Raw genomic sequence first — 13,188 nt, forward strand, 5'->3', positions numbered from 1 at the left:
CAGTGACTCCCTTGTTCGCTCCACACTGCCCTCCAACCCCACCACACCCGGCACCTTCCCCTGCAACCGCAGGAAATGCTACACTTGTCCCCACACCTCCTCCCTCACCCCTATCCCAGGCCCCAAGATGACATTCCACATTAAGCAGAGGTTCACCTGCACATCTGCCAATGTGGTACACTGCATCCACTGTACCCGGTGCAGCTTCCTCTACATTGGGGAAACCAAGCGGAGGCTTGGGGACCGCTTTGCAGAACACCTCCGCTCAGTTCGCAACAAACAACTGCACCTCCCAGTTGCAAACCATTTCCACTCCCCCTCCCATTCTCTAGATGACATGTCCATCATGGGCCTCCTGCACTTCCACAATGATGCCACCCGAAGGTTGCAGGAACAGCAACTCATATTCCGCCTGGGAACCCTGCAGCCATATGGTATCAATGTGGACTTCACCAGTTTCAAAATCTCCCCTTCCCCTACTGCATCCCTAAACCAGCCTAGTTCGTCCCCTCCCCCCACTGCACCACACAACCAGCCCAGCTCTTCCCCTCCACCCACTGCATCCCAAAACCAGTCCAACCTGTCTCTGCCTCCCTAACCGGTTCTTCCTCTCACCCATCCCTTCCTCCCACCCCAAGCCGCACCCCCAGCTACCTACTAACCTCATCCCACCTCCTTGACCTGTCCGTCTTCCCTGGACTGACCTATCCCCTCCCTACCTCCCCACCTATACTCTCTCCACCTATCTTCTTTACTCTCCATCTTCGGTCCGCCTCCCCCTCTCTCCCTATTTATTCCAGTTCCCTCTCCCCATCCCCCTCTCTGATGAAGGGTCTAGGCCCGAAACGTCAGCTTTTGTGCTCCTGAGATGCTGCTTGGCCTGCTGTGTTCATCCAGCCTCACATTTTATTATCTTGGAATTCTCCAGCATCTGCAGTTCCCGTTATCTCTGTTATCCAAGTCTTGGCTACATATGGTCACAGGCTGCTTCAGTATCTGAAGAGCAGTGAACTTTTACCATCAAATAAGATTTTTGTCCTGCAGCTTCATATAAAAGCAGCCCAATAATATGGACAAAAACAATAACTTTTTAAAAAAATGACAATTTCCTAAAGCAGCCTGCATTAAGCATTCAACTTGCGAAGTTAAATCATTCAATTGAGTGAAATATAACTGATGAGAATCAAATGCTCAGTGGCCATCAGGTTTAAAGGTGATATTTCTGCAATTTGAATGGAGCCATACTTTAAGATCAGATAACATTTATTGAAAGGTCTCACATATGTGTCTGCAAAGCCTGGATTTCATATTAGAGACTTTGCTTTGCAGCTTCTTGTATCTCATCCTTTAAATGGCAAATAAAAATCTCTCCAAGTTCGTAGGCACTAACACTATATCTTCACAAGCAACATTATATCATCAGAGGCATCTTCTGGGACCTGTCAGTGTAGTTTTTTCAGCTGTATTTCTTCTTTTGAATGTTGCACAATCATCAGGAAATATACCCAGTCTAATTTAATGATGGAATGATTGATGGAGCAGTTGAAGATGATTGGGCCTAGGACTCTAACCTGAGGAATTCTGCATGTCCTCAAGGTAATGAGAGATAGCCCATAAAAACTTCTTTATCAATATGCCCCACAATCCAAGAAAACAATTATATTCCAGGTATCTGCGAAGAGTAGTCAATATTTCATAAAAGTGAGGGTCTTCTTGTCTCTCTTCCACCTTTTTAATATTAAGAAAAAATCATTCAACAGTGTGCATGACATGGCATCAAACTTCTTCTAGAGCCTTTTTAACTGCCCACTTTTTTGGACGGGAATCCAGGAATCCTTCTTATGATCTTGCCATCTATCTGGATCTCTCACTGTGGTGTTTTGCCTGCTCTTGTTGTCTTCTTCCAGTACTGTTGAGATGATAGCAGCCCTTTAATTTCTCTACGCCTCTCACCCACTCTAACAGATCTTCCTCTGAAGTAGTTGCACTTTTCTGTGTTGTGTCTAACCCTGACTTTATTTATCAAAGCTGCTGATAAGAGTTGTACTTGTATTTCCTTATTAAGGCTGGGCATTAACTCTCGGATATGTCTTCCTAACATTCCTCGGATTGTGACCCAACCAACGAACATAAAGCTGTTGTTTCTGGCATTGACGTTACCCCATCACCTCTAGAGATCTCCAATCCACAGCTTCCCACCTCATTGACCACAATGCCCCCAATCCCCACAACCACTTCTGCCTTCTTCCCAAAATGCACAAACAGGATTGTCTGGGAGACCTATCATTTCAGCTATTCCTGACCCACTGAATTTATTTCTTCTAATCTGGACCAGATTATTTCTCCTTTTGTTCCATCTCTTCCCACTTAACATTTGTGATTCTTTCGATGCTTTATGTCAGGTCCACAATTTCCAGTTTCCTAGCTCTAGCTGCTTCTACCTTACCATGGCTGTGCTATCTCTCTACACATCCAATCCCGTTCGGGATGGTATGATTTCTCTGCTTCTTCTTTGAAAAGAGATGTTAGCAGTCCCCATCCATCACCAACCTACTGAACCTGACTAAGCTTCTCCTCTCGTTAAAAAATTCCTCTTTAGCTCATTTCATTTTCTCCGCATCACATGTATTGCTAAGGGTGCCTGTGTGAGTCTCAATTATGACTCTCTTTCTGGCATAGATGTACACCTAGTAAGGCACTCAGTTCAAAGGTAATTTGGGATGGGCAACAAAAGCCGACTTTTAGCAGTTTTCCTGAGTCTACTGATTCTCTAAGGACGCAACAGTACCAAGTGTTTCATACCTTTGGGTTGTTTTCCTGCTTCAATTCTTTCTCTGGTACCTGGATTTCAACATCATTGCTGCTTTCTGCTTTCATTTGTTTCAAACTAGCCTGACTTGATTTGTATACTGCAGAACAGTACTACAGTATGTTCATTTCCAAGCTTTATTTTCACTAGTTTTTCCCTCAAGGTACTTTGTGTCTTGATGGCTTTGTTTTCAGCAGAGCTGATGTATTTTCACCTATTCATACCCCATAATGACAATTATTTTACATTTTTATATCTTCTTTACCACCATCAGCACAGATTTTGCCTTTTGCTCAGGACGCCCTCAACATTTATTCCATTCGCTCCTTCTCTCCATTTGTGAAATACATAAAAGTTTTCATTTGGAGCCCATTTCAGTTCTGAAGAAATGTTTTTGGACTCAAAGCATTTACTCTGTTTTTCTCTCCGCAGATGCTGCTTGACCCATGCAGTTCCTCCAGCATTTTCTTCTTTGTATTTCCAGTATCTGCAGTATATCATAGTTTGCTAAGTCTTGGTTTTGACTGTGAGAGGTATCAATCTCAACCTACCAAATATTAATTTGTGTACTATATATCAATTTGTTAGAATATTTTCTGTAAGTTTTATGAATTGTTCAAATAAATGCAGTATAACCAGCTAGACTGCTAGGGTTTTAAGAATCTTCCAAGGGCACTAGTTAACAGTTGTGCAGTACTAATTGTGATCAGGTGTCTGGAAGTTTTCTGGAATATTCTTCACTTCCACATCACTTTTTTATGCCATTTTCTGGATTTAAACCCTTTAGGTACCGGTATTCAAGCTTAAATATTTCTGTGCTTAATTGCATTTCATTGTAGTGTTTCATGAGTTACCTCAACTCCCTGGGGCTGAAAATACCATGAGCCAATATCTGTGAAGGTCCTTTAGAGAAGAAATTAAAGAAGCCCAAGTGGGCTGTTTAGGTATTAACTTGTGATACTGTCTGCCCTGGGGAATTGTGACTCTATATGATCAAATTCTTAGCCTTCAGACTTAGGAAGGAAATCCTTTCCAGGACAAAGTTGGTTTTGTCCAAACACCACCATCCTAATGAGACATGGAATGATGAAATTGTTTAACAGTTATGAATGTGCAAGAACATTAAGCATTCAGTTCATGTTTATGACAGATTCTTAAATGTCAAACATAAGGTTTATGTAACCAAATTTAATTGCCATTTGTATGTAGATTATTATAGGTATTGAGAATTGAATCTACTGTTAAATTATCCATGTATGTTTCCTGTGTTAAGGATGATAAAATGTGCTGGCTACATTCCAAAACATTACATTAAAAGTACTCAGATTTACTCACAGGGTGGGTGGATGTGAGACATGCTGACAAAAGAGCACTTACCCATGGCAGAACACTTTGTATCAAGATAATTTTCTTCATGGCCTGTCATGACCTTTCTGACCGTTTTCTTATACAAAGAGCACCGGACTGAAAGCTGCCATTTCAAACTGTTCAGTAGACTGCGACTTAGTCTTTTCACTCTGCTGTGATGGGAGGGGCAGGTATAACAGGATTCTGAAAGACATCTTGCAAGATCATGAAAAGTTGCAATAGGTCCTGGGTGAGTGTGTGATCACATTGCACATAAAGTTCGTTAGACAATTGGATCCTAAAGAAATCCGGCAAATTATTTATTTCTCAACTGTAGTGTCATATAATCTTTTTCTCTATCTGTGCAAGACTCCTTTCAAAGATAAAGCCTAACAAATAAATTAAATATTTACCACCATAAGAGGGATTGTACTTCTTGTGACTTACAGAAAAAGGCCACAGTTTTGAATTATCTGCAAGGATTTCTACTTAGCATTAATGGATACAAGCTAAATAAATAATTGTTTGTAGCTCATGGCATTTTAATTAGTAAAACAATCAAAATTGAAAATTGTTCGTTATTCATATGACAAAAATTATATGATAAATGTCGAAGCAGTTTCACCTCAAAAATTGAGTTCACAAGAATTTTTATGTTCTTCTATGTTAGGTAACATTTTGCAGCTGTCATGAAATTGACATTTGCTACTGTGTTTAACATCTGGAAAACTTAGTATTAAAGGAGCAAAAACTGAAAAAATGTATGGCATCATAGAATGTCATTTAACACTTTGAGAACATTAAGAACTGTCATCTTGCCAGACTGAACTGCATGATTGAACTGCTAGGTTCCTATGTTTTGTGTTACAAAGTAATTCAATTATTAACAAAGTTTTCTGGTAATGTGTTAAATTGCAACCCCAATACAGTACATTTTCCTTCAGGTTGATAGAGCATTTGAAATGTTACTTCAACCACTTTGCAATGCTTACCTAGATGGACTTCCACTAAATGTTTCTGGACCAAAAGGCTATGAAAGTTGATTTTATTTCGGAATCAAGTTCATTGAGTGTTCATTTCAATTCTTTTTACTTCTGAAAAAAAAATCCTTGGCTTGACCAAGTGTAAACATTTCAGGATACCTACCAATTAAATTAACAATGAACATGTTGAAGAAGATGCCTTATGTTGCAGACATTGCATTTCTATAGCCACTGCAATTGTAACATGCATCTTAAAATGTTAGCATTGTTTTGTTATTTTCATGATTGCACTTCTATTTATGACAGCTGTGTGGTTAAAATCCTTGTAATATTGAGTTTAAAAAAATACTGTTTGTTTTATTTTCTCTTTTGAAATGACCGAGTTCAATTCTGTAAAATGTCAATATGTGCTTCTTTGTGTAATTTTACAACAGGAGGGATATGGAGTGATAGTTCTAAACACCAATGAAAACTATGTAGAAGTGGAGAAGTCAAAGAAACAAGTGCAACCACCAGCAAGTGACACAGATGAGCCGGCAGAAAAGAAGAAGAAAGATGACAGCCAGAAAGAGACAATCAAACGGCGTGATTTTTATGAGAAGTATCGGAATCCTCAAAAAGAGAAAGAGACAAAGCACATTCCCATTAGGGTTAGTATTTAGTACTTTTCAATAATGGTAAATTGTTGGAGCAACCTGATATCGTTTACCAGCTATTGAGTGTTTGTGTGCATTTACGAAGTTCAGCATAGTTTAACAATTACCAATTTGATAAATCACAGGCTGAATCAGAGATAATATAAATTTAAACATAAAATCTTGAAAATATATTGTAAGTATTTCAATATACAATTGAAGTTTAAAATTTATCTATTGAAAGCACATAAGTTCAGAAATTCAGCATGCAATAACCTGAATAGATTTAAACTATTTTGTCTTTCTGAACACTTATTTTTATAAGTGTCATTTGTACAATAGATTTATTTTGCAAATGAACATTATCCATTAAATGAGAAATAATAAAGTGTAGCTCACTTGCATGGGCCTGGTTTTGCACAAGCCAACAAACCTGTTGTACAGCAATTCTAACAGAAGTTCAGTAGTAAAACCACTGTACAACAAAGGGAAAATTATTAATATCTCGATAAATATTTATGGTAGGATAGTAGTGGTGGAACATAATGAGCAAGTGCTACTCCTTGGTCTACTGCATCACTTATTCAGTGCACCCTTACACTTTGTAAAGCTAACAGCATGAGATCGTTATAACAGTGCTGCCCACAGTTGTCCATTTCTGCAGGGGGCAGAGACAATATTATTCAGACTTTGACATTGGTTGGTTGGTGCCGAGCATCTATACAATGCATTATACATTGGTTCCAGGTTGATTTAATACCAAAAGTTGTTTATTAGAGCTCAGAATTCACATTGCACCTGTGAAATTTTCCACATAATCTTAAAAGTTGATTGAATTCTTAATACTAAGTCTGTGGTTGCTGTATATGTTGTTTGTGTTAAAACACGTTTAAAATATCAATTCAGTTCTTTCATGTATTAAAATGATCTTAGAAATGAAGATTGTTCGGCCGTGAGGGAAATGTCAGTATCTTACAGCACGGTAACATATTTTATTTGACAGTAGCTAATGACATGTCATAATTATTCCATAATCTTAATTTTGTATCCACATTTTTAAAGCTATTATTCTGAAGGGAAAATTTAGTTAAATTCAAGAACAAATACATTTGGGTATGTACGAAATTTAAGTTTAGAGTCATAGAATTAAAATCACGTGGAACATAGAACATTACAGCACAGTACAGGCCCTTCGGCCCTCGATGTTGTGCCGACCTGTCATACTGATCTCAAGCCCATCTAACCTACACTATTCCGTGTACGTCTATATGCTTGTCCAATGACGACTTAAATGTACCTAAAGTAGGCGAATCTACTACCGTTGCAGGCAAAGCGTTCCATTCCCTGACTACTCTCTGAGTAAAGAAACTACTCTGACATCTGTCCTATATCTTTCACGCCTCAATTTAAAGCTATGCCCCCTCGTGCTTGCCGTCACCATCTTAGGAAAAAGGCTCTCCCTATCCACCCTATCTAACCCTCTGATTATTTTATATGTTTCAATTAAGTCACCTCTCAACTTTCTTCTCTCTAATGAAAACAGCCTCAAGTCCCTCAGCCTTTCCTTGTAAGACCTTCCGTCCATACCAGGCAACATCCTAGTAAATCTCCTCTGCACCCTTTTCAAAGCTTCCACATCCTTCTTATAATGCGGTGACCAGAACTGTACACAATACTCCAAGTGCGGCCGCACCAGAGTTTTGTACAGCTTCACCATAACCTCTTGGTTCCAGAACTCGATCCCTCTATTAATAAAAGCTAAAACACTGTATGCCTTCTTAACAGCCCTGTCAACCTGGGTGGCAACTTTCAAGGATCTGTGTACATGGATACCGAGATCTCTCTGCTCATCTACACTGCTAAGAATCTTACCGTTAGCCCAGTACTTTGCCTTCTGATTACTCCTACCAAAGTGCATCACCTCACACTTGTCTGCATTAAACTCCATTTGCCACCTCTCAGCCCAACTCTGCAGCATATCTATGTCTCTCTGCAACCTACAGCATCCTTCATCACTATCCACAACTCCACCGACCTTAGTGTCATGTGCAAATTTACTAACCCATCCTTCTATGCCCTCATCCAGGTCATTTATAAAAATGACAAACAGCAGTGGACCCAACACCGACCCTTGCGGTACACCACTAGTAACTGGTCTCCAGGATGAACATTTCCCATCAACTACCACCCTCTGTCTTCTTTCAGCAGGCCAATTCCGATCCAAACTGCTATATCTCCCACAATTCCATTCCTCCGCATTTTGTACAATAGCCTATTGTGGGAAACCTTATCGAACGCTTTGCTGAAATCCATATACACCACATCAACAGGTTTACTCTCATCTACCTGTTTGGTCACCTTCTCAAAGAACTCAGTAAGGTTTGTGAGGCACGACCTTCCCTTCACAAAACCGTGCTGACTATCCCTAATCAATTTATTCTTTTCTAGATGATTATAAATCCTATCCCTTAGAACCTTTTCCAACAACTGAGGTAAGGCCCCCTGGTCTATAATTACCAGGGTTGTCTCTACTCCCCTTCTTGAACAGGGGAACCACATTTGCTATCCTCCAGTCATCTGGCAGTATTCCTGTAGATAATGACGAGTTAAAGATCAATGCCAAAGGCTCGGCAATCTCCTCCCTGACTTATCTATCTTCACCTTCTGAAGGATTTCTGATACCTCTTCCGTGTGAACCTCAATCCCACCTAGTCTAGTAGCCTGTATCTCAGTATTCTCCTCGACAACATTGTCGTTTTCTAGAGTGAATACTGTTGAAAAATATTCATTTAACGCTTCCCCTATCTCATCTGACTCTACACACAACTTACCACTACTATCTTTGATTGGGCCTAATCTTACTTTCGTCATTCTTTTATTCCTTAAATACCTATAGAAAGCCTTAGGGTTTACCCTGATCCTATCTGCCAACAACTTCTCATGTCTCCTCCTGGCTCTTCTGAGCTCTCTCTTTCGGTCTTCCCTGGCTACCTCATAGCCCTCAAGTGCCCTAACTGAGCCTTCACATCTCATCCTAACATAAACCTTCTTCTTCCTCTTGACCCGAGATTCCACCTCCTTCGTAAACCACGGCTCCCGCACTCTACAGCTTCCTCCCTGCCTGACAGTTACATATTTATCTAGGACACACAGGAGCTTTTCCTTGAATAAGCTCCACATTTCTAATGTGCCCATCCCCTGCAGTTTCCTTCCCCATTCTATGCTCCCTAAATCTTGCCTGATCTCATCGTAATTGCCTTTCTCCCAACTATAACTCTTTCCCAGTGGTATACACCTATCCCTCTCCATCACTAAAGTAAACATAACAGAATTGTGATCACCATCACCAAAGTGTTCACCTACTTCCAAATCTAACACCTGGCTGGGCTTATTACCCAGTACCAAATCTAATGTGGCTTCACCCCTTGCTGGCCTATCTACATACTGTGTCAGGAAGCCCTCCTGCACACACTGGACAAAAACTGACCCATCTATAATACTCGAACTATAGTGTTCCCAGTCAATATTTGGAAAGTTGAAGTCCCCCATGACAACTACCCTGTCTCTCTCACTCCAATCGAGAATCATCTTTGCTATCCTTTCCTCTACATCTCTGGAACTATTCGGAGGCCTATAGAAAACTCCTAATAGGGTGACCTCTCCTTTCCTGTTTCTAACCTCAGCCCATACTACCTCAGTTGACGAGTCCCCAAACATCCTTTCTGCAGTACAATTTAATATGGTTAAAACTCTGTGCACTTTGTTAACTTCCAAAATGGGTCTACCCTGAAGATCCACTTAAAATACAATGCGTTTGCCCATTGGCACCAAGATGGTCTTTTCAAACCCACATAGCATGTGAATTTAGTGTCTTTGGATGCAGTTCGATCTTTTGGTATTATTGCCTAGCAGGGGGTTCACAAGGCAATATTAAATTTCATTTTATTTATGCATTGATTTGTACATACAACTAGGCCATAGATAGAGAGGTATTGTGAGAGGCTATTGACAGGGAAGTGAGCTAAACTAATATTAGACTGGCCAAGTTTGTTTTTAACTGAGCAACTAAAGTCACAGGTATATTGACATCAGGAGCATCCACACTAGTTTGAATATAAGAAAACTCAATAATTACACATCTAGTCTTTGCATCACTTATAGTCTTTGAAATATATTTCTAATATGTGAATATTAAATATTTGGCAAATTATGTTACATTGTGTAAGACTGGAGGTGCTAAATGGCCTACATTGTTTATATTATCCAATGTTCCAAGACCTTGAAATACCAAAATACCAAACAACAAGACTTCTCCACCATATTTATTGATGTGATCACTGCGTCATTGACACAGTCAGCCTTGAAATAATGTAATGAAGAAATTGCCCTGCATAATTTATGGCAATTGTTCAACAGTTTTGTGATAACATGCTTGACTGTGTCCTGGATGATATTGCATCTTCGGACCCATCTTGGCACCACATTAGCAAGCATCCATCCCCTTCACGACTGATCCTCACTAGCATCAGCGTGTACTATTGACAAGATGCTCTGCAGAAATTCACAAAAGGTCCTTAGACAGCACCTCCAAACCCATGACCACTTTCATCCAAATAGAAAAGAGCAGCAGATACATGGAAACACCGCAACCTGCAATTTCCTCTCCAAACCAGTTATCTTCCTGATTTGGGAATGTATTGCCATTCCTTCACTGTTGTGGGGGCAAAATCCTGGTATCCCCTGTATGAGGGCATTCTGGATCAACCTATAGTACATGCGCTTCAGCTGTTCAAGAAGGCAGCTCATCATCACCTACTCAAAGGCAACAAGGACTGGCATTAAGTGTGTCCCAAGAGTGCAATAAAAACAATTCCAAGTTAATAAGTTAAATAGACTATACATGAACGAGAGCCCTTATGTTTTCTGATGCCATCCAAGATGGTGATCCAGGCAACAGAATTAGATATTGCATGGACGGGGAAGCTGCTCAGTTTTAGATGATCAGGCAAATATCTTGTTGGGCACGGACATACTTCAAAATTTTCTGTTTGCTGATAAGTGTACCCTAGCGACAGAGTTAGAACATAGAACATAGAACAGTACAGCACAGAACAGGCCCTTCAGCCCATGATGTTGTGCCGACCATTGATCCTCATGTATGCACCCTCAAATTTCTGTCACCATATGCATGTCCAGCAGTCTCTTAAATGTCCCCAATGACCTTGCTTCCACAACTGCTGCTGGCAACACATTCCATGCTCTCACAACTCTCTGTGTAAAGAACCCGCCTCTGACATCCCCTCCAAACTTTCCTCCAACCAGCTTAAAACTATGACCCCTCGTGTTAGCCTTTTCTGCCCTGGGAAATAGTCTCTGGCTATCAACTCTATCTATGCCTCTCATTATCTTGTATACCTCAATTAGGTCCCCTCTCCTCCTCCTTTTCTCCAGTGAAAAAAGTCCGAGCTCAGTCAACCTCTCTTCGTAAGATAAGCCCTCCAGTCCAGGCAGCATCCTGGTAAACCTCCTCTGAACCCTCTCCAAAGCATCCACATCTTTCCTATAATAGGGCGCCCAGAACTGGACGCAGTATTCCAAGTGCGGTCTAACCAAAGTTTTATAGAGCTGCAACAAGATCTCACGACTCTTAAACTTAATCCCCCTGTTAATGAAAGCCAAAACACCATATGCTTTCTTAACAACCCTGTCCACTTGGGTGGCCATTTTAAGGGATCTATGTATCTGCACACCAAGATCCCTCTGTTCCTCCACGCGGCCAAGAATCCTATCGTTAATCCTGTACTCAGCTTTCAAATTCGACCTTCCAAAATGCATCACCTCGCATTTATCCAGGTTGAACTCCATCTGCCACCTCTCAGCCCATCTCTGCATCCTGTCAATGTCCCGCTGCAGCCTACAACAGCCCTCTACACTGTCAACGACACCTCCGACCTTTGTGTCGTCTGCAAACTTGCTGACCCATCCTTCAATCCCCTCGTCCAAGTCATTAATAAAAATTACAAACAGTAGAGGCCCAAGGACAGAGCCCTGTGGAACTCCACTCACCACTGACTTCCAGGCAGAATATTTTCCTTCTACTACCACTCGCTGTCTTCTGTTGGCCAGCCAATTCTGTATCCAAGCAGCTAAGTTCCCCTGTATCCCATTCCTCCTGACCTTCTGAATGAGCCTACCATGGGGAACCTTATCAAATGCCTTGCTGAAGTCCATATACACCACATCCACAGCTTGACCCTCATCAACTTTTCTAGTCATATCCTCAAAGAACTCGATAAGGTTTGTGAGGCATGACCTGCCCCTCACAAAGCCATGTTGACTGCATTTGATCAAGCCATGCTGTTCCAGATGGTCATAAATCCTATCCCTCAGAATCCTTTCTAACACCTTGCAGACAACAGACGTGAGGTGTACTGGTCTGTAATTGCCGGGGATTTCCCTATTTCCTTTCTTGAAGAGAGGAATTACATTTGCCTCTCTCCAGTCCTCAGGTACGACTCCAGTGGAAAGCGAGGATGCAAAGATCTTCGCGAGTGGCGAAACAGTTGCATTTCTCGTTTCCCAAAGCAGCCGAGGACAAATCTGGTCCGGGCCTGGTGACTTGTCAATCTTAATGTTTCACAAAATTTTCAGCACATCAGCTTCCTGTACCTCTATCCATTCCAGCATGCACACCTGCTCTTCAAAGGTTTCATTCACTACAAAGTTCGTTTCTTTCGTAAAGACAGAAGCAAAAAACTCATTTAGGGCTTCCCCTACCTCCTCAGACTCCACACACAAGTTCCATATGCTATCCCTGATCGGCCCTACTCTTTCTTTGACCATTCTCTTATTCCTCACATAAGTGTAAAATGCCTTTGTGTTCTCCCTAATCCGTTCTGCCAAGCCTTTCTCGTGCCCCCCCAGCTCTCCTCAGACCATTTTTGAGCTCTTTCCTCGCCTGCCTGTAATCCTCTAGAGCTGAGCTTTACCCTAGCTTCCTCCACCTTATGTAAGCTACCTTCTTCCTTTTGACGAGAAGCTCCACCGCTCTCGTCATCCAAGGTTCCTTTATCTTACCCCTTCTTGCCTGTCTCAGAGGGACATATTTATTCATCACTCGCAACAACTGTTCCTTAAACAGTCTCCACATGTCTATAGTGCCTTTACCATGGAACAATTGCTCCCAGTCCATGCTTCCTAACTCATGTGTAATCGCATCATAGTTTCCTCTTCTCCAATTAAATATCCTCCCATTTTGCCTAATCCTCTCCTTCTCCATAGCTATGTAGAATGTGAGGCAGTTATGGTCACTATCACCAAAATGCTCTCCCACCACAAGATCTGATACCTGCCCCGGCTCGTTGGACAATAACATGGACTTGATTTCCAATACACCCAGAAAACTAATGTAATA

At 41.2% G+C, this 13,188-nt stretch overlaps 1 protein-coding gene across 8 annotated transcripts in view; it reads left to right on the forward strand.

The window, feature by feature from the left end:
- The window catches only part of fam172a (family with sequence similarity 172 member A), a 534,183-nt gene that overhangs the window by 205,453 nt on the left and 315,542 nt on the right, over positions 1-13,188 (forward strand). For all 8 annotated transcript variants that reach the window (XM_048526906.2, XM_059644752.1, XM_048526905.1 and 5 more), the window contains one exon: positions 5,574-5,789. In XM_048526906.2, the coding sequence (XP_048382863.1) occupies positions 5,574-5,789 (216 nt within the window). The remainder of the gene's footprint in view (positions 1-5,573; positions 5,790-13,188) is intronic.

This window comes from Stegostoma tigrinum, chromosome 3 (assembly GCF_030684315.1).
Source record: "Stegostoma tigrinum isolate sSteTig4 chromosome 3, sSteTig4.hap1, whole genome shotgun sequence".
In the NCBI taxonomy this organism is placed as follows: domain Eukaryota; kingdom Metazoa; phylum Chordata; class Chondrichthyes; order Orectolobiformes; family Stegostomatidae; genus Stegostoma; species Stegostoma tigrinum.